This window comes from Pipistrellus kuhlii, unplaced genomic scaffold (assembly GCF_014108245.1).
Source record: "Pipistrellus kuhlii isolate mPipKuh1 unplaced genomic scaffold, mPipKuh1.p scaffold_m20_p_24, whole genome shotgun sequence".
Lineage (NCBI taxonomy): Eukaryota > Metazoa > Chordata > Mammalia > Chiroptera > Vespertilionidae > Pipistrellus > Pipistrellus kuhlii.
The window spans coordinates 5623032-5650629 of record NW_023425523.1 but is presented as its reverse complement, the minus strand read 5'-3'; the positions used below and the strand labels follow the sequence as shown (position 1 = coordinate 5650629).

Here is a 27598-nt window from a genome sequence, read left to right as displayed (position 1 = left end):
TGCCCCTCATCAACCGCACCTGCATGCGACTTAGAATGAGCCCCCTCTGGGCACACTTGGCGGGCAGGTGGCACTTGTGTGCAAGAAAAGGCTGTTTTGCCTGGCCGGTGTGGCTCAGTGGTCACAGTTCCATTCCTGGTCGGGGCACATGCCCAGGTTGCAAGCTTGGGGGGGTTGCAGGCTCGGGGGCGTGCAGGAGGCAGCCGATCAATGATTCTCTCTCTTCACTGACGTTTCTATCTCTCTCTCCCTCTCTGAAATCAATAAAAAAAAAATGCATTAAAAAAAAAGGCTGTCTCTCCTCCCCCTGGGAAGACACTTTTCTGTGCCAGGCCCTGAGGGGTGCTGGCTGGAGGACCCTTCCCTGGCACTGCCCACAGCTAAGGGGGCTTTGGCCTTCCCAGTTCCACCGGCTTCCACCACCCTTTGAATGACTGTTACAGCAATGACTGCACTGGATGTAAACCGGATGTCGTTCTTTTGTCTCCTCCCCCCTCCAATGCAATCTTCACAGGCCAAGAAGCTTGAGTCAGGCCACTGACAGAGTTCCTAGGGGGCTTGGTCTCCAACAGTCTCAATAAATGCCTGGTGGGTACTTGGAAGGCCGTGTCAATGCTCTTCATCAAAGAACAAAGACTTAAAAGATCATTTTATAAACATGTTTTCAAAAAATGTACTTCTTGACTGACTCTGCTGGTACCGATCTGGTGGCCAGTGAGGGCCGTTTGCTGAGCACAGGTACCGCCTGCCAACCCCCTCCAGGCCCCGAGGACTGCGGTTCTTGCCCAGATCTGCCTCTCTCTCTGGGGCTCAGGAATAACCCACTTCCCCGCGCATCTGCCAAGAAGAGTCAAGTTGGCAGCCTCCAGACAGGCTGCGAGAAGTGTTTTTCCTCCTAAATGAACAATAATTGTTTCGATTTTCAAGTCATTATGCGCCCATAAGCAAAGAATTAAACAGCTCGGAAAGCAAGGGAAATTTAAATTCATAAGCTGACTAACTGCCCCCACGGCGTAGCCCTGAAATTTTAAAACCAGAGCCCAGTATTTAAAGTGATTGTGTTGTTGTCTTTAAAAATGTGCTGCTGTTTTCAGCACACCGAGTCCCCTCAACAAAATGAGGCTGCCCGCGAATTAATATCCCCACATGCACCTGCTCCCCTTCCTCCAGTTACAGTGTGCCCTGCCGGTGCGGCTCCGGGGCTGAGCTTCGACTATGAGCCAAGAGGTCACCAGTTCAATTCCCAACCAGGGCACCTGCCTGGGCTGCAGGCTTGACCCCAGATGGCGGGTGGGCGGGCAGGAGGCAACCAATGAATGATGTTTCTCTCTCATCAATGTTTCTTTCTATTCCTCTCCTTCCCCCTCTCTCTAAAAATCAATAAAACATTATAAAAGTATATTTTAAAATATGACAAATTGTGTGCTTTTTTTTTAAGTTATAGTTAAGGCTGAGACATTAGAGTCGCTCAGAAAACATGCACAGACTAATACCGTCTCAGTTTTTATTCTCAGCAATTTGGATTTTTCCCTAAGGGATTCCGATAGGGTGATAAAGAGGAACCAGAGAGATGCGGTCACGGGGCACCAGCTACCACTGAGCACGCCCAGAGCCCAGGAGCGGCTGCTCCTCGATGATCCATGGTTTGGGGACCCAAGAGTCATCTTTCCTACGCTATTCCGGGCACCGAGAGCTCAAGGGATCTTACTCAAGGCCACCGGTGTTAACGTTTCTTATGGCCACATCCACCGGACTGACAGGTCCCGTGATGAGGTTCTCGCAGGCACATTTACTAAGAGATAAAGCTCTGAGATCAGCCTCCGCTGCAGAGAGAAGGGCCTGCAGGAGGGTGACCTGTGCCCCTGACGGGTAGGGAAGGGCAGAGCAGCATGTGAGCCAGGGGCCAGGAAAGGAAGCGGAAAGTTTCTAACCCACCCGACTACCAGCTGAAATGCTGTCAGGGAGCCGTGAGCTCAGAACCGGCCAGACACCAATCAGCTGCAGGGACATCCCCCTCCCCCCACCCCCAGGACAGGACGTACAGCAGGGACCGCACACAGCTGCCCAGGCTGCGAAGGCTGCTGGGCCTTCCCGAAGCTTCCCCGGGGTTCCCACTTCTTGTTCTCTATGAACCTGATCATGTTGGATACGTGCTGGGAGCTCATCTTTTAAAGATACCTGCAGTAGCCACTGTGCAAACAAGTGATTTTCAACCTTCTTCAACTCATGGTGCACACAGATTACTGAAATTCTGCAGCACACCAAAAAAAAAAAAAAAAAAAAAAAAAAAATATATATATATATATATATATATATATATATATATATATGATATATATATATATTTTTTTTTTTTTTTTTTTTTTTTTTTTTTTTTTGCCGATCTGACCAAAACAATAGATATGATTTGATTCATTCACACAGCATGGCTATTGTGGTGTTGGCTGCTGTCGTTTTTTCACTTGGCAATCTAAGGGAAAAATCATCAGGTATCGAATGTTTGAAACATTCTTGCGGCTGAGAATCACTGCTTTAAATTATTGATGAAGCCAATGGATGCATTTATCATTGAGATGTGTTACTGTAGTGCATCTGGTTAGTGGAGACTCATTGGAAACCTGTGGGGAGGTGGCAATTACCAATGCCAAGTTAAAATATACTTCCCATGTGTGACTACTCAAATGGAATTTTAACATAGTAAATTTTACATGGTTGAACAGCATTGTATAAATTTGGCTTATTAAAAAAAACTCTACTAATAAAAAAGTTAAATACATTGTGCTAATTCAAGTATTTCTGACAGAAAACAAATATCACTCTCAATAAAATAAATGTGCATAATATTCCATCGGAAAGGCTTTGAAAATACCTCTGGGCCTTCGGGGACCTCTCTCTAAGCTTGAACTTTCTCTAGATTTTTGAACTCTAGATTTGGATTGGAAAAAAAAAAAAAAGTAAAAATCAAAACCAAAACCATGACTGTATAAGCTCCTTCAGCAAAGATATTCAAGTTAGAAAGTGACAGAATTACATGCAATATGATTCAAGGCAATTGCCCAAAAAAAGTGTTTCTAAAAAAGAGTGTTTTCAAAAAAAATTGTTTCAGAAAAATGCCAATGTGCTAGTATTTTACTTCGGCTGAAAACTGGGATCGCCTTGCCTTCTTGTCCCAGCAAAATCCCTTCCAGAATCCGAGCAAATACTGATGCTCCAATTCAGCTCTCACGGATCCTAAATGGATCTCCGATTGTTTCTATTTTGCTCTGAGCAGCTGATCTGAGAGACAAACGATTTTCACTTGAAGATTCTTGCCAAACGTATCAGGATATCACCTTATAAACATGTCTGTGTTCTGTGTTGCTGTGGGTTGAGACTCTCTTATTCATTGTTCTTGAAGTCTGGGGGGAAAAATTAACAACACTGGTGTAGACTCACCAATATTTACAGATGGTGATTTTCATTGTTTGGATACACTCATCTGAAAAGTAAGCATTAAAAAAAAAAAAAAATAGGTCTGCTAGCCTCAATAACAACCCATTTTCTTAATTTCCAAAGGATAAAAACAAATGTAAATGGCTTGTTTGCTTTCACTCCCAAACTGCTGGGCAGAGATCTTGCTGGCTGCCTCCTGCAGTGTGAGCAGGTTCAGAGGCGCTGGATGGCACCCAGCTGTGCCTGGCTTCTCCCCCTGCGGCTGCTGAGCCACCCGCCCGCCCGCTGTCAGCATCTTTCAACATTTATCCACGGCCTTTTCAATGCTGTCATTATCTCTGCAGAGGACACTCTCCTAGCATTGTCTCGGGGTAACTGAAAAGATTTCACTTTACAAAGCAACGCTAGCTTGCCCTGGCTGGTGTGGCTCAACTGGTTGAGCGTCGACCTATATGAACCAGGAGGTCACGGTTCAATTCCCAGTCAGGGCACTTGCCCGGGGAAGGGGCGGCTCCATCCCCAGTGGGGGTGGGCAGGAGGCCGCTGCTCAGTGTTGTGCTCTCACATCCACTGTTTCTCTCTCCTTTCCTGTCTCCCTGAGATCAGTAAATAAATTTTTTAAAAAATAGAAATAAGTAATGATAGCTAAACCTAGTCTAGCGCTTACCATGTGCCGGGCCCTGTTCTGAGAGCTTCCTGTGTGTTAACTCATGTAAGCCTCACACGAGTCCTCTCCGGTGGATCCAGAGCAGGAAGTCAGGGCTCAGAGGGGCCAGGTGACTGGTGCCAAGTCCCAGCGCTGTAAACAGCAGAGCCCGGATCAAGATCCAGGGCAGCCGAGCGCTGGAATCCACGCACCATTAACTTTCCTAAGAGCGTTACAAGCTAGGACCGTGGGAGCCAGCCGCGTGCACGGACCACAGCATCGCCGTGGGCCTCGGGCGCCTGGAGCCCCGGCCCTGCCTCTGCGGGTTCCGGCTCGCCTCCCGCACCCGCCCAGATCCCCAGTCCTGATGGTGGTGGCCATGACGACAGGGAGCGTCTCTTCAGGGCACACACGGAGCCAGACCCTGGGCCCATGCTCTACGGATGCCCTCTCCCCGTGGAGCCTCGGCCAGCACTTCTGGAAGGTGGATCCCGAGGGAGCCCCTCCCCGGGCGAGGACAGAGGGAGGCACAGGCTGAGCAGCTCCCCGGGCTGCACCGAGGAGAGGCAGAGCTCGGCACTGAGCTGGCAACGCCAACCACTCAGCCTCACGTCTGTGCATTGAAAAGCAATCTCGGTGAGGCTGCTCCTTTCTATCCTAAGTTCTCAGAGTTCCTCCAGCGGCCCTCCTATGCTTCTCGGGGTCATTGCTCCATGACATGGCTGCCGCTCTGTGCGGCGATGGGAGGAGGTGAGCACTCCACCACCGGGACCAGAAGCTGCATGGCCTAAAGCCTTCATTCCTTGTTCGGTCTCCCCGCCCGCACTCTGCACTATGGGCAGGCCTGCTCCGGGCCACCATGCAGGACAGACAGGCCAGCGAGAACCCAAATGGTGCAGACAGGGTTCTTAAAGGGGCACTCCCGTCCTGAGGCCCCAGACCCTTCGCTGGCGATGGTTTTTGCTACGACTGGACACACACGGACGGGACCAGCAGGGAGGCAGGAGATGGGAAAACATAACTGACGTGTATGAATTACTTAAGATGCCATCGCCATGCCCACACCCCTTCCCACACGAATCCTCACGAAGGCATTAGGGGAAGGGCCGTGCGGATAAGGAATACACAGGGCGGCATGGCTCCATTAGCTGGTCGCTTCCTGACGGCTGGCCGTGCCTGTCTCACCTAATCCTATTAAGATCAAAGGAAGACGCACTAATGGGCGGCCCAGGGAGCTTCCTCCCCTGCTGACCCGCAGTGACCCCGGGCGGCAGGTCCTCCAGGGGCCGCTGACCTGCCTGTGACTCCCCCTGGCAGACGGGGGAGGACTGCCCATCAGAAAAGCCCATCCCGGGCTGTCCGGTCACCTCCCGGTCACCCTCTGCTCCGGGACCCGGACGTTCGTGCAATTACAAAGCCGCCCGCTGCCCAGGAGCCCGGCGTGCAGGTCAGAGGCCTCTTTCCTCGGGAATTAGCATTCAGCCTGCTTCTTCCCGTGCCCACGGCCCAGAAGCATCTCCCTGGAGCCCGCCCCACTCACGCCCCCCCCCCCCCCCCCCCGAGCCTCTGGCTCCGTCCACATCTGAGGCCACCCTGGTCCCAGCAGGAAGCTCTGGGTAAAGTGCGCCCGTTTAGTGAGTATACACCCTCCCTCCCCAAAAGGCCCCAGGTCAAAAGCCTCGTGCTTGCGCTGGTTACATTTTTAAATTTTTGTAAGTTTTTTATGAAACTGTGGTTAAAAGCTCAGCTTCTGTGTTCATAATGTATGTGAGCTCGGTTCCTGCCTTAAACTCTCTGGACAGCAAGCTTCTCTGTGCAGTGGGTATAATATCTACCCCACAGGTCTTCTCACTCAGATTTAAAGACAGGATTCAGCCGAAATAGATTTGGCTCAGTGGATAGAGCGTCGGTCTGCAGACTGAAAGGTCCCAGGTTTGATTCCGGTCAAAGGTATATACCTTGGTTGCGGGCACATCCCCAGTAGGGGGTGTGCAAGAGGCACCTGATCGATGATTCTCTCTCATCGATGTTTCTAATTCTCTATCCCTCTTTCTTCCTCCCTGTAAAAAAAATCAACAATATATATATATATATATATATATATATATATATATATATATATATATAATTTTTTTTTTTTTAAGGATTCACCCTAGTCCATGAGTATCATGAATACCCCTGAGTATTCGCCCCATGGTTGCTTCAACATGCCAACGGATGTATTAAGTCATCTGTAAGCATTGGAAGTTGTGGCCTATGCACGTGAAATGCACAGCATAAGAGCTGAGGGAACCACCCACTACCTTCTCCCTTATTACAGTGAGAGGAGGCACTTGGAGCAAGGTCCCAGGATTGATGCTGTGCAAACTGGAGAGAGGAAAAGGGACTGTTCTAGAAAAGGTTGCTCCCAAAGGCATGTCGGTGGCTCAGGAGGAGCTCCCAATGCTTCATGTTCTTCAGGGAAGCCTGCCATTGGGGTGGCTGCGTGTGAAGCTAGCCAGGTCTAGTTGCGGGAGCACCTGGAACAGTTCGTTCCCAAGCCACTCACCGCCCTGTGCTCCTTCCAACTCCCTCCCGCTCTTATGCAATCGGGGGTGGGACTCGGGGATTTTGAGGGAGCCAGTGCTGACTCTGCGGAGGACAGCCCCAGGGGAGAAAGTCAAGAGCTGATAAGAAGGTCAGGAAGATCTCAGGGCACAGAGAAAGGCGAGTTGGGTCAGTGTTATTTAAACTTGAGGACAGGAAAAGTCTCGCTTGCTCTTTAGTTCTCCTCCACTTTACAAAAGCCCCTTTCTCATCTACTGGGTCCAACCTCTTCTTTCCGGACCATTCGACCTAACAGTGCACTAAGCCTGGCTCTGCATCCTTACGATTTCTTCTTTAAATATATATTTTTATTGATTTCAGAGAGGTAGGTAGAGGGAAAGAGAGACTGAAACATCAAGGATGAGAGAGAATCACTGATCGGCTGCCTCCTGCACGCCCCACACTGGGGATGGAGACCACAACCCGGGCCTGTGCCCTGACCGGGAATCTGAACCGTGACCTCCTGGTTCATAGGTTGACACTCAACCCTTAAGCCATGCCAGCCTGGCTGATCTCTTTTTGCTTTGTGTTTTACATCTCAAATCCTTTACGTGGTACACAAAGAGCCTCCCACTACTGTTGCTGGTCACCTATCTTCTGTGACTTTCCAAAACCTCACAGCTGCATCTTCCACCGTGACCTTAAAATGTTTTGTTGTTTTTTGGCTTTGAGCAATGCTTCTAACGGGGGGCCACAGAAGTGAACAAAAAAGGGGTGTCTTCTCATAGGGATAAGAAATCAACACGTTTTCCAGAGTGCCTGCAAATTTCACCATGGATGCATCCCTCTCTGTGATGCTTGGCAGCCAGCAGACCAAGGAGACAGAAGCCAACTATTCTTGCCCATCCGTTTCTTTTCTATTTATGACCATTTCCGTTAGCACACCTGTTTTCTCTCCTGTGGTTTATTTTATTCCTTTCTTTTTTCTTTAGATTGTCATTGCTTTCATCTATGGTTAAGTGTCATGCTATTCATTCATTTTTCTCATTTGTAAATAATTTTTAATATCAGGAAGAAAAAAAAAGATGTAAAGACTCAGTCACAAAAAAAAAAAAAATGCAGTAAAATGGCCAGTAAATAGTGGTAATGAAATAACGATATAGCTGACCTAAAATTTCACCCAAACAATTCGTCTGCCACATAATTCTAACTTTGAGAGGCTGAGATTTATGAAAAGAATGAAGAATCCACAAGTTGGCACTTACGGTTATCTTGTTACACTGATTTGTATGTCATGACGAGGTGTGGTTTTCTATCTTAATGAGAGCATTACTTCATTTATGATCATTGTCATCTTATGATAAAGGTCAGGCGACCATGTCTACCTCCATTTTGTAGGGGAGGAAACCGAGGCTATTAACTTGCCCAATTATTTATGCAGAAGCCTGGATTGAAACCCATGTCTTCTACCTTGAAGCCCACTCTGCTTTCTACCTGATTGATACCCATTTCTGTCCATGCCTGGGGCTAGCCAGTCACCCTGTACAAAGTATGTGATGACCACACAGGCAGGAAGTAGCTGACCTGGGTATCCAGTTGTCTCCAGTTCAGGCACTAATCTCAACGAATACCTTTGCTGCAACATATTATAGCATGCCTGGGCATTCTCAGAGCTTGTTAAATTTACATAACATTATCCCAAATCAAATAACAGCCAAATTAAAACCTTTTCAGATGAAGAGAAAAAAATAGGAAAATAAGGGAGTTTTTTGCCTTTCAGAAATGTTATTGATAAAAATTGGCAAGAGGCACGAAGTATGTTTGTTCTTGTGCTTCGATGATGATTAATGAACTCTTTTTTGGAGGCAAGATCTGCACTTGGCATTAATATCACCAACTTTTCTCATCCCAGTAGCTTCTCGTTGGGTGGGAAAGGCAGTTACATAAGGCAGTGATTAATGAGATGCCCCGAATGTTGATTTAGTCCCAGATAGAGATCTTTTTTCTCTCTCAAACCTAGCTGCTCCACCAGAATTAATTTTAGGTCACACTACAAATATGAGTAAAGTGCCAATTCAAGTTGAAAATACATCATATGCTCCATGTGAGTCCATATGCTTTTCCCCAATTTCTTCCTGTTTTGCTAGGGAAAAAAACATCCTTGAACAGTCAGATTCCAAGAAGGTATTGCCATTTCATTTTTTTTTTTTTTTCAAAACCATTGGCCGGATTCTTTTCTTGGATGCTGCTTAAATTTCAAATGGAAGATACATAACTTGTAAAATATGGGATGCCCAATGCATAGCATTACAGGTTTTAAATGGCAAATGACTTCCTCTGGGAGTTCAAGGCTATAATATTAGCACTAGAATAGCAGGTGGCGGTGGAGAAACCTATGAATATTTTCATTCTTCATCCTTCTTATCCTAACCATGTGCTCTAAACAGACTGGAAGGGAACTCTCAGGCTCAAGAAGGAAAGTTCTGCTCTGAATGGAAGGGATCACGAGACATGTTGGGGCCATTTAAAGTCACAGGAAGCCCCGAAACCGGTTTGGCTCAGTGGTAGAGCATCGGTCTGCGGACTGAAAGGTCCCAGGTTCGATTCCGGACAGGGGCATGTACATTGGTTGCGGGCACATCCCCGGTAGGGGGTGTGCAAGAGGCAGCTGGTCAATGTTTCTCTCTCATCGATGTTTCTAGCTCTCTATCTCTCTCCCTTCCTCTCTGTAAAAAATCAATAAAATATATTTTAAAAATAAATTAATTAATTAAATAAAGTCACAGGAAGCTCCGACAAAACTGCTGGTATCTGGACATGGGAAGGCACGTTCCCCGGACAGATCACCAGGAGCAACGTGACAGACACCAAAGCCGTTATTATACCTGCTTGCAACTGTCTTCCCCAAGAAAGGCTATATATTAAACACCTATTTTTTAAATTTATTTCAGAGAGAGTTAGGGAGGGGGAATAAAGATAAAAATATCCATGTGAGAGAAACATCCATTGGCCGCCTGCTGCATGCCCCCGACTGGGACTCGAGCCCACTGCCCAGGCATGTTTCCTGACCTGGAATCAAACAGGCAACCTTCTGGTGCATAGGACTTGGGTTGACGCTCAATCAACTGAGCCATACCGCCATACTGGCGGGGCGAACACCTAATGTTTTCATGGCAACATGTAAAGCTTCCTGGATTAAAGCTGTAAAACGAAGAATTTCCACCCTGATTTGGAAATGAGGACATACGTATACAACATCTTTTAAGGAGAAGCTAAAATGTTCTTATTTTGATTTTTAAAAATTGTTAAAACAATAGATCTTTTAAAATAAGAGGTCTAGTCTCGGCTCCAGGAGTAGTTGCATACATTAAGATGAGAAGAGATTGGTAAAATTAAGGATGATGTCTATTTGCAAGGGGAAAAGAGAGCAATGGAGATAGTTGGAACTCAAATGAATAGTCACAAAATATTTCTTCAGGAGGAAGAGTAAGTAATCTTACTCCTGGGAGAAGTAATCTTAGTTTGTCATAATTTACAAACAGGAAGGCCCAGAAATCTCAACATTAAATGCTTGTGTTTGTTTAAAACAGTATTCCCTTTCTATCTCTACAGAACATACATTGTGACGTATTTTATACAAAATAACTTATGATCTGAGCCAAATATGTATGCAACAAAGCACAAAGTAAAAAGTGTGCATGGAATAAGGTTGTTAAACAACATATAAGAAGGTAAATTTACACTTTGTGGAATGTTGTACTATAAACTCTTAAGAATGCTTTGATGTCCATGTTGCAACTGCTCCCAGAATTTTAACCTACTAAAGTAAAAAATAAATTAGACAGCATGGGTCAATAATATGCCACATAAGTTAAGCAATAAGACTAAGAGTCAGTAGTTGACACAATTCAGAATGGGAGAACTTTCTAAGCATAAAAGCAGGAGGGGATGACCATATATATAAAATGCCAGTAGATGTGACTATATGCAAATTTAAAACTTTATATAGAAACAAGTCATTATCCTGACTTGTTGAAGTACTTTTCAACAAATATAATGTTGACATCCTATAGAACCACTAAATCCTGAACAGAAAAAAAAAAAAATGGGTAAGGGATAAACAGATAATTTACTGAGTAATAAAATAGTCAATAGACATTAAAAGGAATCTGTATCTCTAGAAATCAAGTTCATATTATGTTATGAACTTCTATGACACCACAGGAACAGTAATATACTTCACTTATGGAATGACTTGAAGTACAAATTATACTCTCTTGGTAAGCATCTAGTAAGACAGCCTCATGCACCACTTAATAGCGAGGGTGTAATTCAATGTAATATTTATAAAAGGTGATGTTGCAACATATATATCTAGAATCATGGAATTCATGTATAGACAGAAATTCTACTTCTGTGACCCCATTTTATATAATAACCAGCTATCTGAGCAAAGATATTCATGCCTAGAAATCCCTCAAAGTGGTCTTCATAATGATGAAAATTAGAAAGACTCCCGCCCAACAATAAAGGATGCTGAGACGGTTTCATTGTTTGTGGAAGACTTGAAGGTACCTTCGCAGAGTGGCTCAGATGACCTCTGCGGCCTCCTGGCTGACCTTGTTCTTCCTCTGGTGAAGAGGCACCTTCTGCTCATGAGCACAGAATAGGGTTTTTCTTTTTCTCTTTTTATATATATATATATATATATATATATATATATATATATATATATATATACATACACACACTATATATATATATATAATTTCAGTGAGGAAGGGAGAGGGAGAGACAGAAACACCAATGATGAGAGAGAATCATTGGTTGGCTGCCTCCTGCCTGCTCCCTAACTGGGGATCGAGCCCACAACCCGGGCATGTGCCCTTGACTGGAATTGAACCTGGGACTCTTCAGTCCGCAGGCTAAGGCTCTATCCACTGAGCCAAACTGGCTAGAGCTCAAATTTCTTGATGTGAAAGAATAAAGATCTTGGCGTGGCTGCCCCTAAATTCTCATCTGACATCGCTCTCCCTCTCAAACCAGGGCCTTATTGGGCTGCTTCCTCTGCCTGACACCGTGGTCTCCACTCATATCCTGTGGGTCCCCTGCTCACACCGAGGGTCTCAGTGTGGACACCACCTCCGGATGTCACTTCACCAAAGGCTGTGCCCTTTGAGGCAGAGCCCCGAACGTCTTCCTTGCTCTCTGAGTTGACCTCAGCTCCATGTCCCTGTGTGCTGTGTAAGGAAAACACATCTTTCTCCTTGTAAACTTAGCACGCAGCCTGCAGGCTTGTCAAATGGCTGAGTGAACAACTGAATAAATAAATATGCTCATGAGACAACATGAAGTGATACAAGCAGATACCACATAGAGAATACCAAGGTTTTATAAACATGTGCCTACACACACACACACACACACACACACACACACACACAGTACTAGGGGGGAAATATGCAACAAAATAAAAGGGTTAAGGTGAGTGTATCAGTGATCTGATGATAGGCAAATTGTCCAGAAATCTTTTCTAGACTTCCTTATAGAGTCTGAATTTTTTTTTTTAGGATAACTTTTTCAAACTGCAAAGTTCTAACTTATCACTAAAGTTATTTTTTTTTAAATATATTTTATTGATTTTGTACAGAGAGGAAGGGAGAGATATAGAGAGCTAGAAACATCGATGAGAGAGTCATCGACCAGCTGCCTCTTGCACACCCCCCACCGGGGGTATGCCCGCAACCAAGATACATGCCCTTGACCGGAATCGAACCCGGGACCTTTCAGTCCCCAAGCCGACCCTCTATCCATTGAGCCAAACCGGTCTCGGCACTAAAGTTATTTTTAAAAAAGAAATATGTGCTGTCCTACCTTTAAACTCAGAAAAAAATAGTAAAAAAATGATATTTTAAAAGTTTATGAAATATCATAAATGACATGAAAATACTTTGACGACAATTTACTGTGTTTCTGTTGCCACTCCTCTGGTTTTCCAAAAGAAAACCTTCCAAAATAATCAGAAAGCAGGTTCCCAGAACGGCATGAGCACTAAAAAGTGTACATTCATTCAGACAGTTAACTCCCTAACACAGCTTTTTTTACTCAGCGGCACTGGAGTTCGTGCTGTGACTGCCAGGAATCATTCCCTCCATCTCAAGCCTGTTCAGCAGAGCGCGTTCCACTGGCTGTCACCACCCAGCGTGTCTCTGGGCCGGTGTCTACAGTTGCTTGTTTCAAACCTCTAATTAGCTGCCTCATCTTCTGCTGGGGAATCTCCTGGTGCTCAGCTTTTCCCGTCCAAATTAATTGAAATGCTGTAGCAATTTCAGATGAACATTTTCAAAATTAAGAACGCATAAAATAAAATCGCCCATAAATCTGCTTCCTATCATCAGCCGCTAGTGAACCCTCCAAAACAGGCCAGACTCACTGCTGTTCGCACTGTACTGTACAGACAAGCTTCAGGAAATAAGCCTTCCTCTGTCCTCAGGGTGGGCCCTGAGAAGGGGACTCAGAAGACCTGTAGAAGAATGAGATTCAGAGAGCCAAACACACGATGAAGTCCTGGTACCGGGCAGGTGCTGTGTGACCTTGGGTAAGTCACCTCACCTCTCCGAGCTTTGGTTCTCACAACTGAAAAATAGCAGTGTCCCCTGTGAGGTTTGTAGCAGACAGACCTCAAGATAAACCCCAGCAATCTCTGCCTCCTGGCATTCAGAGCTTGTTTGATCCCTTCCCCTGAATGTGAGCGGGACCTGTGACTTGCCTCTTGTCAACAGAAAGGTGTTGGGATGTCATTCCATGAGTGTGTTGTAAAGATGTTCAGTTCCATCTGGCTAGGAGACTGTCACCTTCTTGGCTGGCACACTTTGATGAAGAAGTAGCCAGGCTGGGCAGGCCCATGTGGCTGAGAACTGAAGACAGCCCCGGGCCAACAGCGAGCTGGAACAGAGGTCACAACCCAAAGGAACCGAATCCTGCCCACAAGTATTTGCATGACTTTCGAAGTGAATCCTTCCCCCAGTTTAGCCTTCGGATGAGACACAGCCCTGGCTCACACCTTCTGTGAGGTCTTGTGAGAAACCCAGAAACAGGGCACCCAGCTATACAACGCCCAGGTTTCCGACCCACAGAAACTGGGAGATAATCAGTGTGTGCTGCCTCAAGCTGCTAAGTTTACAGTAACTTGCTATACAGTAAAAGGAAATGAACACAGAAGTGTGTACGAAGTAGTAATAAAACCATCACTCACGGAGGGCGAACTAAACCTTGTTGCTAAATGCTCTATTAACTCATTTAACCTTCACAGTGATGGGAGGGGGTATGTCTGCTACTACGGCCCTCATTTCAGAGACGATAGAGCAAGAGATTATACATCTTGGAAGTGGAGGGGCAGGGCACAAACCCCGACACCCCCTACATAGCCTTCGGCGACCCCACTGCACAGGGCTGCCTCTGAGGTTAAAAGGGTCCCCTATCAGTGCAAGTACCTGACACAGACCAAAAAATCCAGGAGAGCTTCCCTTCTCTCCCTCTCCTCGTTACTCCTTTCCTGTCACAGAGGCAGGTTGTGGCTTAAACTTGATGCCTCAAGGGCTGCCTTCCCTCGTTTGCCCACATTCTCGCCCTGACACTTCCAGCAAGGAGGGGGGGGGGGGAGCACCTTTCTCCCCATTTCCTTCCACCAAACATGCTGCCGGCTCCTGTTCCCTCAGTTCTCTAATTGGATGGATGATCTACACCAGCATGGGAGTGGGCAACAGTGGGATGCGTCCCCTCCTCCTAGAAACACAGCGCCTGTCCCAGCCAACGGCCTCCAAATGGGTCCTTGGCGGGGTTCCGGGAGCCGGCCCTGCGGCCGAGGCGCGGGCACGGGGATGCCTTCGGTGGGAAACAGTCTCCGTCATGCGATGATCGAGTAAGACATCCGCAGTGTTTCACACAGAACCCACTTCTGGGTCAGCTGTGAGCCCCTCACGCGTCCCATGCGCAGGCTCTCCGCCTGACAGAGGCAGCCACCTGTGCGGATGGCTCTGCTGAGACACATCAGATCTCTGTGAACGAGACCGTGTTTCCAAGCCAGTAGCCTCGCAATCAAGATGAACCCCAAGAAAGAGCACTTATCAATGTAACCATTATCTGTCCGTTTGCTGTTCAAGGTTATCCCCGATCTGATGCATAGCCTACGATCAGAAGGAGATGAGGGACCTGCACACTTATTTCCTCTGCTTCATCTCATCTCCAGGAAGCCCAACGCAGAACAATGGCTGGGATTTTTTAAACGCTAGTGACCGTGGACTAGAATGCAAGATGCTATGCGTCCTGCAAATATAAGGTAATTTTGCAAACGTCTAAAGGCATGGATTTCATTAAAAGAACACATTTCCTGGTATACAGATGTGCCACAAGCGAACTCAATCTTGCATCTCCTACACTTAGACAGAAGGACATTTTTAAAGCTCAGTTAAAATTTAATTGGCCGCTCTGACCTTGAGTGCCACTTTAGGTGAAAAATATCATACCGGTACTCAGACTTCCTTGAGATTTATGATCTCATGTTCTTGAAAAAGGCCCAGCACCTCCGTGTTCCTGAAATAATTGATCTGTCTCTTCTAAGTGGTATTTTCCTGAATCTAACATCTGATGTCTCAGGAAGAAAAGTACAAACTGATGAAAATACCTCGCTATATTTAAAAAATCCAAAAGAGCGACCAGCATTTGCATCTACCACATTATTACATTTACAAAAAAAACAGCTAAGATCATAAACTGGTAAATGTCTTAGCACAGAAGACAAGGAAATGGGAACCAAACTGCAAAACCACTGGCAAATATTGTTTATAATGATTAACCACCATTATTAATAAAGAGCAAATGTAAATGTGCTAATGAGACACACTACAAATCTACAATTCATATCTTTCTCAACTTGAAAAGAACTCAACAATGCACTGTAACTTTTTTAACTGAGCAGTTTTCCTTCCTTTTCTTCTTTATTGCAATCACAAACACCACTAACTTCACCCAAAATTCCGGACCAACAATGTTACTGGTTCCTCTATTAAAAAAAAAAAAAAAAATGCCACAGAGGCCATAGGACAAGTAGAGAGAAAGGGCCAATCTGAAAATGCTGTGATTGTGTAACCTCGAGCTTCCATGGAAATGCAGCATGATATCTGGGTCTGTTTGAAAAGAAATAACTGGCAAGTGTTACTGGTTCCCCTACACGTGCCGGAGCGTCCAGTATGAAATAATATGCTCTACCTCAGTGTTTCCCAAAGTGTGGTACGCGTACCCCCAGGGGTACGGGAAGAGTTTGGTGGGGGTACGTGTTGCACCAGATTTGGTGGGGATAGGCACTGCACCGTGCTTAGCTGCGCCTAATTCTACGTTCTCATGAGGACGAGGGGTACTCAGCGTTACGAAAATTATAGAAGGGGTACACATGTGTCAAAAGTTTGGGAAACACGGCTCTACCTCAAAGCGCCTATAAGAATCGTCACCTTTTAGCACTGACTGCATACGCGGCACCGTTGCCAGTACTTTCACATACTAGCTCCTGTCATGCTCGCAACAGCTCTGTAAGGAAGGTTCTGTCGTTAGTCTCCTTTGACAAAGGAGGAAACTACAGCAGAGAGATGACACAAGTTGCTTAAGGTCAACTGCAATCAACAGTGAAGGTGGGTTGCCGGCCCAGGCAATGTGGCTCGGAGCCAGGCTTCCTACAACTGGATTATTCCATGTTGCCCAAGAGCCAAGGCATGCAGAACGATTCTACTTCCTCCTCCGCTCAGTGGGGAATATGTATTAGGCACCTCCTACACAACAAGTTCTTGTCCACACAAAAGGTCCCCAGAGAAGACCCGCCATTTAACTTTGAAACGGCCCTGAAACCGATCTGGTGCAGTGGTTCCATCTGAGCCCCAACCTGTCTCATCACTCTTTTCTACAACACCCCCCATGAGGCCCCAGCGTGCAGTCTGGCTATTCGCTCTTGGAGAAGACCACAGAATTAGCTGACGATAGCTTAAAGGAATGTCCAAGAAAGGCTGGCACAGAAAATAATGCCCTTGGTTTGCCGGTCCCTCGTTTAGACATCTCGGGAGTCACAGCTGAAGGGATGCCAAGCAGCAGTCACATGGTGACTGACGCAGAGCAAGGCAGTTAGCGAGCAGGGTTAGCTCTGAACAAGGCTTTGCAACTTGCGACAGAAAGAAGCAAAGACAGCAAAGACTCTAGCACACACATTCAAGGCTGATGTCAGAAGCCACCTTCGGGGAGAAGTAGCTGCCATCACATTAGGAGCTGTAACACAAAAGGCCATCGACTACTTGCTCTTTTTAAAAAAGTCAAACAATGAGAAAACACTCATATATTTATTACACCTACTGGAAAGATCTCAGATAGACAGACATATAGATATATAAAATTACAAGCATAACGTATATGCTTTTGTATTTCTAAGTCTAATCTTCATCAAGTCTTTGATCTTTGGACAAATTTTTTGACAAACAGGAATAACTGAAGAGTGATAACCTCTACGAAGCCATCACCTTTAGAAAAGAGGAGGATAAACTATTTCATGATGAGTCCACTTTGTCATATTTATCATCTGTGAATTCACTTTAGACATCCCTTTAAATCATCTAAGCCTTAAAATTTAGGGCTCCTAAAATTTGAGGCTATACATTGTTAATAGTCAAACATATTCTTACAAATAGAATAAACAAACAAAAAATACATTTCTCTGTGGGGGAGAGGGGGAGACTAAATGAAAAATCCAGAAGAGAAAATATTTTTAAAATAACATTTATAAAGGTTAATTTTTTGAAACATTTTTTCAATTCACACAAAATAAGGAAAATATTCTGCTCACAGTCATACGCTCCTCCTAAACAGAAGTAACCTGGACATATGACTGCAGAATCCTCTGGAAAGGGTAGTAACATCCTGAGATAGTTAAAACTATTCAGAGTCCACCAGAACCCCTATTTTTTTTTTTTTTTAATGGCCTCAATTGTGTTCTGAGGTTAAACCGACTGGAACGGATCTCGGCAAGTCCGTGAGGCAATTTCTAACCGGAGGCAACAAAGCCCCATAAATCCTTTCACACAGCTCACAAGCTGGCGTGGCTGCCACGGGTGTGGCTGCAGTTAAAAGTTAGAAAGCTTTGAAAACTAAACTCGACAAGGAGGCGAACACTGGTGATGAGGCGAAAACCAAACCCATGATCTGGATTCTGTCCCAGCAAGACTCTCCTTTCATGTCCCACCTGGTTTCATTACCAAGTTCATGGAGCTGGGCTCCTTGAGCCACAAACGCCTTTCCCCCACAACACACTGTGGCCACGCAGGTGGCTGATCTCGGGTAAGTAAACCGTGGAAGGCGTTGCTTAATGGACGGTGAAGTAATTGCCCTACAATAATGACGAGGCTGACCTCACCATGTGACATGAAAAACAACCATGTGTTCCCTGCAGCCGGAGTCCTTCCGTTCTCTCTTCATTTGGAAACGAGTTAACATGCAGGACGAAGGAAAGCATGTTTCCAAACCGGGAGGGTACCGAAGCATCCATTTTATGAGCCCTCCATCCCAGTAGAAAATGCTCATTTTAAAGCCTGTTTACTGGCTGGTTTTCTTCCCTGATTGGGGTTTGGGGGGGGGTGGTTAAGGAGGGGGTGTGCTGGATACACTGGCATTAACCAGGCCCCCTGAGGCTGATCAGTAAAGAGAATAACTGGCTCGGGTGCTGATCGGGGAAAGAGTGTTCCTGAAGGTTACTCACCACGGGACCCTGGCACCATCGGGTGAATGATTGGCACATGAAATGCTGACTCCTGGTCACACATTACATACCAACCTGCGGGGACCAGAGGCCAACGCGCCGCCTGACTTTCTACCGCCACCCCCAGAGACGCTGCTAGTCACTCACTGCATCACCATCAGACACGTGCACCCAAACGCACCTGGGTCCACCTGCCGGGAGTTTCTCCGCAGCCCATTGGTCCGTTTCTGTCAGAAAGACAAAACGAAGAGTGTGTATTAGTGAAGTGTACTCCTCTGAGAAGGATCTAATAGAACGTGAAGCCTTAAAAAGTAAATTGCTCAAAATAAATAAAAGTGTTACGTTGCATTTCAATGATGGATATCTACAGGTTTGTTATCCTACTATCTCAAACGTATGTTTAAAATGTTTAATCCAAAAAATTTAACTGAATAAATTGGTTTTTAAAGTGTACTACTTTCTGACACTTTGGAAAGCCAATGAATGGTGTCCTTGTTCCAGGAAAGGGTGTGACTAAATTGAATGCAAACATTGGGTTCTAAAGCTTGTTTTCATAGTTTAACCTTTTTGTTTCTCCAAGGTTTCCACCTGAACACCCCTCCACTGGCTTTGTTAATACTTGTAAGACTGAGGGAAAGAAGGATGCTTCCATTTGCCACCTCTGGGTGTTAGCGCTCATTTTTTTGAAGTCAGAATGCCTACAGGAGTGATGAGCACGAAGCCTAGGCAGCCCAGTGTGGTCGGAACATGCTCCCAGCAAAAAACGTGATCCCCAAAACGCTAATTCAGCGATTTCTGAGGCCCGACAGACCAGCACCTGGAGAAGATAGAGCTCCAAAGATCTCACGTGCCGACCTTAGCAAACACTTAAACGAGGATGGTATTTTAACTGAGGGTCAGCTATATCTTAATTCTTCACGAAACAAAACAGGCATGCAGCCTGGGAACCAGAAAAGCCCATTTTGATGAGAGAAAAGGAATCCATAAGAAAAACTGTGCGTTGCAAAGATTACAGATGAGATGCAAAACGGAAGGTCTGAAAGCTTTGAAAGTGCACAGGAACAAATTCGATTCCATATTGAACTTGTTCCTACCTAGTAACCACGGTAACCCCTCGGATTAAGAAGGACTCGGTTTCGCTTTGTATTACACATCTGGGTGAAAGGCTGGGCCTGTAACGGCCACGTCCTTCGATTTTCAAGCTGCAGTTCTTCCCCCGGGTGCTGGGGACTGTGCCTGCGTAGACTGCGCTCCATTCGGGGCACACCCAGCTTTGCTCAGCACACACCAGCCATGGGTTTCTCCTTGGGTTCCTCCTGTTGTTTCCTTTCATGAGTTAAATGGGGGAAATGGGCCCCCACAGATGCCAGGGGGGCCTCCATGCCATGGTAAGCATACATTCAGAGTCCTCAGGGGAACGCGGATTGGAGAAATCTTTTACATATAACTTTTTCAGAATGGGTTTGTGAAAAGGCCCATGGGATCGTGACCATCAGCACTTAAGCCCGGGCCAATGAGATGGATATCTGTACTGGACAGATGAGTCAGGGAGAGAGCCACTGGGCGTGAGAAGTCAGTGTAGTCCTGGCCATCTGGTCAACCAGGCACAGAGGAGAAGCTTGGTGAGTCACAGGTTCACATGCAATCATTTGGAAGAAAGCTGCTTTCAAAAAGAAAGACACTTCTCTGCCTGAAATTTTATGTTAAACATTTTGGAGTTCTCTCTGTAAGTGAGCTCAACTGACAATATTTTCTATATAATGATGGATATTTCGTTGTTCATTATAACGATGGATATTTTGTTGGCAGTGACTTCCTGCATAGACCTCCTCCTTCTTCATGCAGAACAGGAGCTGTCTTCCTACTGCTCTCACACCATCTACTCTCAAAGGGCTTGGAAGACAAAAAAGGAATTCAACCTTTGTGCCTTCCTTCTAGAATCCCTAAACCAGTACTATTGAAAAACTAGCCACTTAGAATGTGAAAAAGAACATTCGATTTCAAGAGTAACTCCACGTTACCTTAGAAATTAGGATGAAAATTTGGAACACAGGGCAATTTTTAAGAGTATGAATTGTAGAATCAGACTGCTCAAGTTCAAATTCAGACCACCAGCCACCCGTTAGATCATGAGTTAGTTAACGTCTTGGTGCCTGTCTGGATCCCTAATCTCCAAAGGGGATTGTACCTCCATGGAGGGTAATAATAGTGCCTGCTTCATAGCATGTGTGGTGAAAATTAAGTGAGTTAATTTATGTTAAGTGCTTGGAACAGTTCCTGACACATAGCAAGGATTATTAAGTGAAAGCTTATTATTATTATTATTATTATTGTCCTTATTAACTTAATGGTGTTTGGAATGTTTAAATTCATATAAAGGACACATTCTTCTGCTAAACTTACTGCCCTACTGCTTAGGTTTTAGGTTCTTCTTCCAGAAAATCACTGAAAAACCACTGACCTTGAGAACAGAAACTTCTCTACAGCGAGAGTGGGAAATAGAACAGATCTGACCAATTTAAAAAAAAAAAAAAAAAAAAAAAAAGAGGAAATTTCAGCTCAGAATAAGTGCATTTAGAGAGGCTGAGATTTATTATACTTGAAAAGCACCTAAAAAGTCTTTTGTTGGGAAATGTTTAGCAGAGCATATGTAAGCACACTCCACTCCCTGCCTGCATTCTTAAAAGCCTGGCACCGCACTGGTGTTGACCTTGTCCCCAGCAGGGCCTGGTGGGCTCGGAGCTCGGTAAGGCCCCAGGGGATCAGGAGGGGCCGCCTTCAGAGCCTCCTCCATCCCCTTCCATCTACCTGGGAGGGGCGGGGGAGATACAACAACCAAAGAACCTCCTTTTATTTCTTGATGCATCACCTTTTACCTTGTCTCTCTCTCTAAAGAAATAATTTGATCCTCTAAGACTCTCTCTTCTTGCCTCTTTTTGGACACACCTAATTCTGTTGGTTTTACCAACAAAACAAGCACGGGTTCATTTGCTCTAAGGAACTGGCTTTGGTTCCGCCCTCAGTGTTGAAGGTAGAACGCCCTGCGTGAGGGAACAGATTGAAAGCAGGTGAGTGTGAAGCAGGTATGCAATGACGGCCTCGCTTCCTGGGGCTGAGGTGGCCTCTGGAGCCCATGCTGGAATGAGACGTGAGGTGCACGTCCCAGGGGAGGCTGAGGAGGCCCAGGGGGCCTGTGGCTACTGGAACCCGGCCCACCTTGACAAAGAGGGAGAACATGAACAGTAGACAGTGTGATCGTGGCTCTGGAAAGGGAAACCACATAGGACTACAAGCAAGTCCATGGAGGAAAAGGAGAACTTCATGAGGGGGGAAGCAATAAGCGCCCCAGAGCTCACAGAGGCCTTCATCCTTCCGTTCAGGAGCAGTCGGTGGGGGGGGGAAAGGGGTGAGCGTGGGGAGGACGGAGTGAAAGACACTTCCTACCATCCGATTCTCCCTTAAATTGAGCTCAAGTTCCCAGAGAAATGAGCCAGTATAAGAGCTTGCTGTAATTACCCATCCAAAGTAGAGATGGGACTAGTATATTCACACAGGAAATAAAAATTGCTCGTATTATATTCAAAAGTTAATAAGCAAGTTGCCAAAACACTGACGCTACATTTTCAAAAACTCAACATGAACATGAATTCCTTTCAGGATAGCCTCATGTGTAACTTTTAAGAACACACACACACACACACACACACCAAAAACAAACAAACAAACAAATGCCCAGAGAGAGCTGTTTAGCAGCCTGTGAAAACTATGAACCACTTCTCCTCTGCACACTTCCTTTCTTGGCATAACTTGAATCAAGTGGAATGACCTTCCCAGAGAAAGAAAAGTAACGTCTGTATCCAACAGGATCGAGGTAAAGTAGCCCTGAAAGGAAGCCCAGGGTCTTCAAGGTTTCAAAACCTGTACCGACAGCCTTGGCACCAGCCTGCGAGGGGGGGAAGGGGGCAACCTCCTAGGTCTGCATGGCGCCTCTGGAGCAATCCTCACGGTCCTGATGGCAATCTCGCCTGTCGGCTACACACTAAATTCCTCAGTAACTCGTTTTCCCCTGGGGCACCCCGTGTGGCTCATGTCAGAACCAGTATTATCTTGTTCAACCCATCCCCTCCATCTAGAGTCTAAAATACCGTGTGAACATGGAAGAGGCACACCTGAACGTCCACATCACACTCTTGTTATCCTGGATGAAAAAAAAGGTCGAGCTTTTGCAAAAAAAGAAAAGCAGAAAACAGCTTACCTCCTATGGATATCTTGCGGTGCTTTTCATTATTTTTACCAACCATATGAACACCAGCCTATTAAATGCATACGACTATGACAGCACTCCTAATGAGGTGCAACTGTGTTAAAATAATCTGGCATGGCATGTTTCTGTCATTCTTTTATTCTGAAATTCTCCAATCATATATTTCAGGTTCACATCCCCTCACACACAGTTCCTATTTAATTTCCTTTGCTAGGACCTTATTTGGGGGAGGTCGGGTAAGAAATGGGTTACTTTGGGTTGAAGGCCACGGCCATGGCTGCCTGGAACTGGCCATGTTTTTCAATCTTTCTTCCTTTTTTTTTTTTTTTTTTTTTTTTAATGGCTTCATTCCAAGGGATGGCAGGGATCACAGTGCTAAGCCATCCAACGTGAGGGTGCATTAAACCCAAAGGAAACGGTTCCCAGATCTGGACTGGATCCATATGAACCATGTCTGTGCTCCAATGTCCAAGCACATCCCTAGTGGCCAACGCTGGAACCTCCGTGCCAGGGAACACCCGGCAGGAGGCCACCTTCCTTCTGTACAGACAGGGCCAGCCTCCTCCTGCCAAGGCAATGCCTCCGGGGGCACTGCCTGTCCTAAACCTCCGGGGCTGTGGCATTCCGTGGCGGGGAATGCACCCACCCATTAATGCCACAGCATTGAAATTCACCTGGACCAGTAAGATTCTGCAAGCTCCAGTTCACACCAGACTTAAGCTAACCATCCACATTTTCCCTCCAACGAGACCTCCCGCGGGTGACTGTGAACACACCTCTGACTGAACCCCGAGTTTCACTCACACGCTCTGGCTTGCTCCCTGGCTGTTGCCTTCCACTCTCAGAGGCACACGTAACAGGCCAAAAAGCTCACCACGCCTGTTAGCAAGCGACCCCACATGCAAACGTGACCTGGGAAGGCGGAAAGGTTCCTCTTACCTCTGGCGCCTTCAGCGTCCCGGGTTCTGAAAGAAAGGTAAAGATGGGCATTGTCAGTGCACAGGGTCCCGTGTGGTCAGCAGCCTGCCCGGTACCTGCAATCACTTTCCAGGGTCCCTCGGGCTGGGCTGGGGATTGTTTTTGCAACACCGGTGCCCCGGCCCTATTGGCTGCCGGGAGGGTGACTCATTACGCATGGCTTTTTCAACTGCTTGTGGAGCAATGTCAGTCCAGCCCCATAAAGCTCCTGGAAGCGGCGGCTCGCACTAAATTTACGTGCGGAGAGAAAGCGGGGTGGGAACTTTCAACACGCCTGGTTTTAAGAAGCTCCACACACCAAGTGACAAAGGCGCTATGCTATTCGCAAGCATTGCACACTGAACACAGGTCAATGCTGAGTGTCATTCTTTTTTGCATTAAGTGGCTGCAACATGTACTTTTCATTTCAAGGGGGTGGGGAACGAATTTCACTTTAAAGAGGGAAATAAATAAAAATAAAAAAAAACAGAGGGCTGGATTCTGATCGGCTTGTCCTCTCCCCCGCAGGGGACCTGCCTATGTATAAAGCCATGGCGTCCGCTCCATGTTGGTTCCTGAAAACGACCCGCAGGTACGCAGGGCCCGGGCTTCAGGTGAGCGGAGAGCAAAGGGAAGCAGAGACTCCGGCTGCACAGGGAGGCCGGTGGGGCTGTTCGCTCCTTCCCCCACCCCCAGGGGCGCCCGGGCAGGTCCCAACGCCTCTGCTGCAAAGGCAGACACCTCGCCGTCCTCGCCTCTGCCTGTGCTTTTCCCACCCGACACGATCCTCTAAAGGAGGACTGGGAAGAGAAAAAGACACCGAGGGGGAAGCCAGGGCGAAGGGGGAAGCCCCCGGAGCAGAGGTCAGGGGTGCCCCGTCCTTCAGAGCCCGCCCAGCGGCCACAGTTGTGCACACAGAGTGACCGCCTGGGGCAGGGAGCGGGAGGTTTGCTCCGGTTTTGTTTTCATTTGAAGGACTGGCTGCTCCTGATTCGTGGAAAGAAAACCCACGGGCGAAAAGTCACCTTTCTGAGAAAAGCTGCGTCTGCATTCCTGGACGTGCTTTCCAGCCCATCACCCCGGCTTCATGGGCAGCGGTCAGGGGGGGGGGGGGGAGGCCTCTGCCCAGGGTTCCTGGGCGGGAAGCAACTCCACTCCTCGGCCTCCCTCTAGTCTAGACACAGGCCGGCTGCAGAGGGCGGGCCGGGAGAGGCTGGCTGGGGAGAGGGTCTGGCTGGGTGCTGGGCCCAGGGCGAGGTGACCTCGGGTCCTAACAGCAGTGGTAATACCTGCCTCACTGGTTCGACCAAAAAGACCCATCTGCCCCGACAGCTCTGAGCTCCTTTCCCCTCTGACGAGGGAGGCAGAGCGAGCCAGCGGGAGGGGAGTCCGAGGCTGCCTGCCTGCCCCGGAGACTGAGTAGAGCTCCATACTTCCAGACGACCTCTGCCGTCGGAAAACCCACACACACACACACACACACACCCCAGGCCTGCTCCTACAGAAGCGTGGCCTTCGTGTCCATCCCAGAGGAGCCTTTTGCTCCTGGCTCTGCTCAGGGGTGTTCTCATGTCATGGGGAAGCAGGTCCTTTACAATGTGCATTAAATGTACCTGTACGTCAAAACCGGTTTGGCTCAGTGGATAGAGCATCGGCCTACGAACTGAAAGGTCCCGGGTTCGATTCCGGTCAAGGTCATGTACCTTGGTTGCGGGCACATCCCCAGTAGGGGGTGTGCCGGAGGCAGCTGATCAATGCTTCTCCCTCATCAATGTTTCTAACTCTCTATTCCTCTCTCTTCCTCTCTGTAAAAAATCAGTAAACTATATATAATTTTTTAAACCCACCACGTCCCAGCAGGCATCTGGGAGCGCCTCGGGAAGAGACCATGGTCTCCCAGGTGGCAGGTTGCTGTGTGTGCACCTCTTTACCCTGAAAATGGGTCCAGGAAAAAGATCCTTATTTAAGCTCTCTGCATCCTGGCCAGTCGCCTGCATGAGGGAGCCTCTCACGGAAGTCAAGAGGGTGTGAGGCCCGGCTGGCATGGCTCCGTGGCTGAGCCTTCACCCATAAACCGGGAGGTCACGGTGTGAGTGCCAATCAGGGCACATGCCCGGGTTGAGGGCTCGATCCCCAGGGTGTGGGGTGTGCTGGAGGCAGCTGATCCATGATTCTCATCCTGGATGTTTCTATCCTTGTCTTCCTTCCTCTCTTTGAAATGAAAGTGAAGAAAAAGGGTGTGAGGTCCAGGCAGCCACAAGTGGGGACAGACCGGACTCGGGGAGCCACCCCACACACTGCTCCTCCCTCGCTCCTCCCGCTTCCTGCCGCCCCCACTTCGAGGACCCGCTTTCCTTATCATCCTCCCGGGATGCGCTAGGCACTGCTCTCCAGGGGCCTCCGCGTGTGACCCGCAGAGGAAAATGGAAGAGGGGCTCTGGGCTGGGGGCCAGGCCAAGGCCAGGGCCAGGGTCCTGCACTGGGGCTGACCCTGGCCCTGGCCGCCACTCCCTGTCCTGTCCTCGCAGCCCCCACCCTCCCCTGCACTCTGCCCCCCGAGAAAGAGGCCCATTCCCCACCCCCCGCCCCCCGGGCCCTGGCGGGAGGCCGCTCACACTCTGACCTGCGCAGGCCGCGAGGATCACGTAAACAATGGCTCTTGGGAGTCAGACCTTGTACTCATCATTTCGTGGGAGGGTTCTGTGCATTTTCTGAGAGCACGGCCAAAGCCAACAGGCTGGAAATGACTCTTAGAATCTGTTCTGGGTTCACAAGTTCTCAGCGAGGACCCTGTACTGACACATTTCTAATGACTGAGCAGATTGACTCATTCACAGGCAGAAGCTAAATCCTGACCACAGCGTGTTAACTTCGACTAAAATAACAGGGAGAAGAGGGGGGGCCCAGCGGCAAGGCTGTTCCCGGGTCTGAGTGCCCGCTGGCCGGGAAGGAGCTCCCAGATGAGGTGCTAGGAGGCGTCTTCAAACTACGACCCTCGGGCCACATGCGACCCACAGAGGAGTCTGATCCGGCCCGCCAGGTTTTTTGGGCAGTGAGCGCAGCCGAGGTGTTACAGTAGGAATTAGTAGTTCATATAGTCCGGCCCTCCAGCTCTCTGAGGGACGGTGATCTGGCCCCCACTTTAAAAAGTTTGAGGACCCCTGTTAGGGAGTCGCGGCTCCACTCTCTGGCCTGCTGTGCCGTCCTTTACCTCCTGCCATGCACCCAAATGCCAACACGGGCGCCCAGACCCCTACATGGCTCTGGGGCACGGTCCCACGTCAGGCCCAACACCCCGAGCGAGGGCCAATCATCACTGAGTCTACCTCCGGCCTGCTGGGATGGCTGCTGGGTGAGATCTGAAGACACGGCCCCCTGTCTCTTTCTCCTGGAAGCTGCCTTAGGATAACAAGTCAATTCTCCAACGTTATCCGAAAGTCTTTCATCCTCAACGCACCTTTCCCCTGCAGCCTACTTGTCGGGCTCCTGTTGATCAAACTGTAAAATGTTCTTGGCCTTTCAAGCACCTTTCCAGGTGGTGACTCACGGGCCCGAGGGGCGTTCAGACCTCTGGTTCTCTCATCAGGCCCCAACTAGCTCGTGCGGCTCAGAGCCGGGGTGCAGCTAAGGGCGGGGCGAGCGGGGCTCCAACCTGCAGCCAGCCCGGGGCGCTGCGGGCAGGTGTGAGAGAGAAATGGTTTCCACCGAGGCTGTGCACTCACGTCCCATGATTCATTTGCTTAAACAAAAATCTGGCCCTATTATAGGTGTCCATCCCATACGAGTGGCTCCCGATGTGAGTATTACGATGCAATCTGCTTGGTCTCTCGTCTGAAGTTCTATTTCTTAAAACCAAGCAAATCAACACCCAGTACTATCACTGGTCTCCAAGGGGGGCACAGACAAGTCATTACTAGTGGCTAAACAGGCCATTTCTGGGCAGCAGTAACTCGGGAAGACAGTGAGGGCTGAACCAGTTCTGGAG

General features: G+C 47.6%; 1 protein-coding gene across 7 annotated transcripts in view; it reads right to left on the bottom strand.

The window, feature by feature from the left end:
* The window catches only part of VAV3 (vav guanine nucleotide exchange factor 3), a 157380-nt gene that overhangs the window by 50398 nt on the left and 79384 nt on the right, over window positions 1-27598 (bottom strand). For all 7 annotated transcript variants that reach the window (XM_045586953.1, XM_045586952.1, XM_036452657.1 and 4 more), the window contains exons 18-19: window positions 23596-23621; window positions 18574-18619 (exon numbers count right to left, since the gene is read on the bottom strand). In XM_045586953.1, the coding sequence (XP_045442909.1) occupies window positions 18574-18619; window positions 23596-23621 (72 nt within the window). The remainder of the gene's footprint in view (window positions 1-18573; window positions 18620-23595; window positions 23622-27598) is intronic.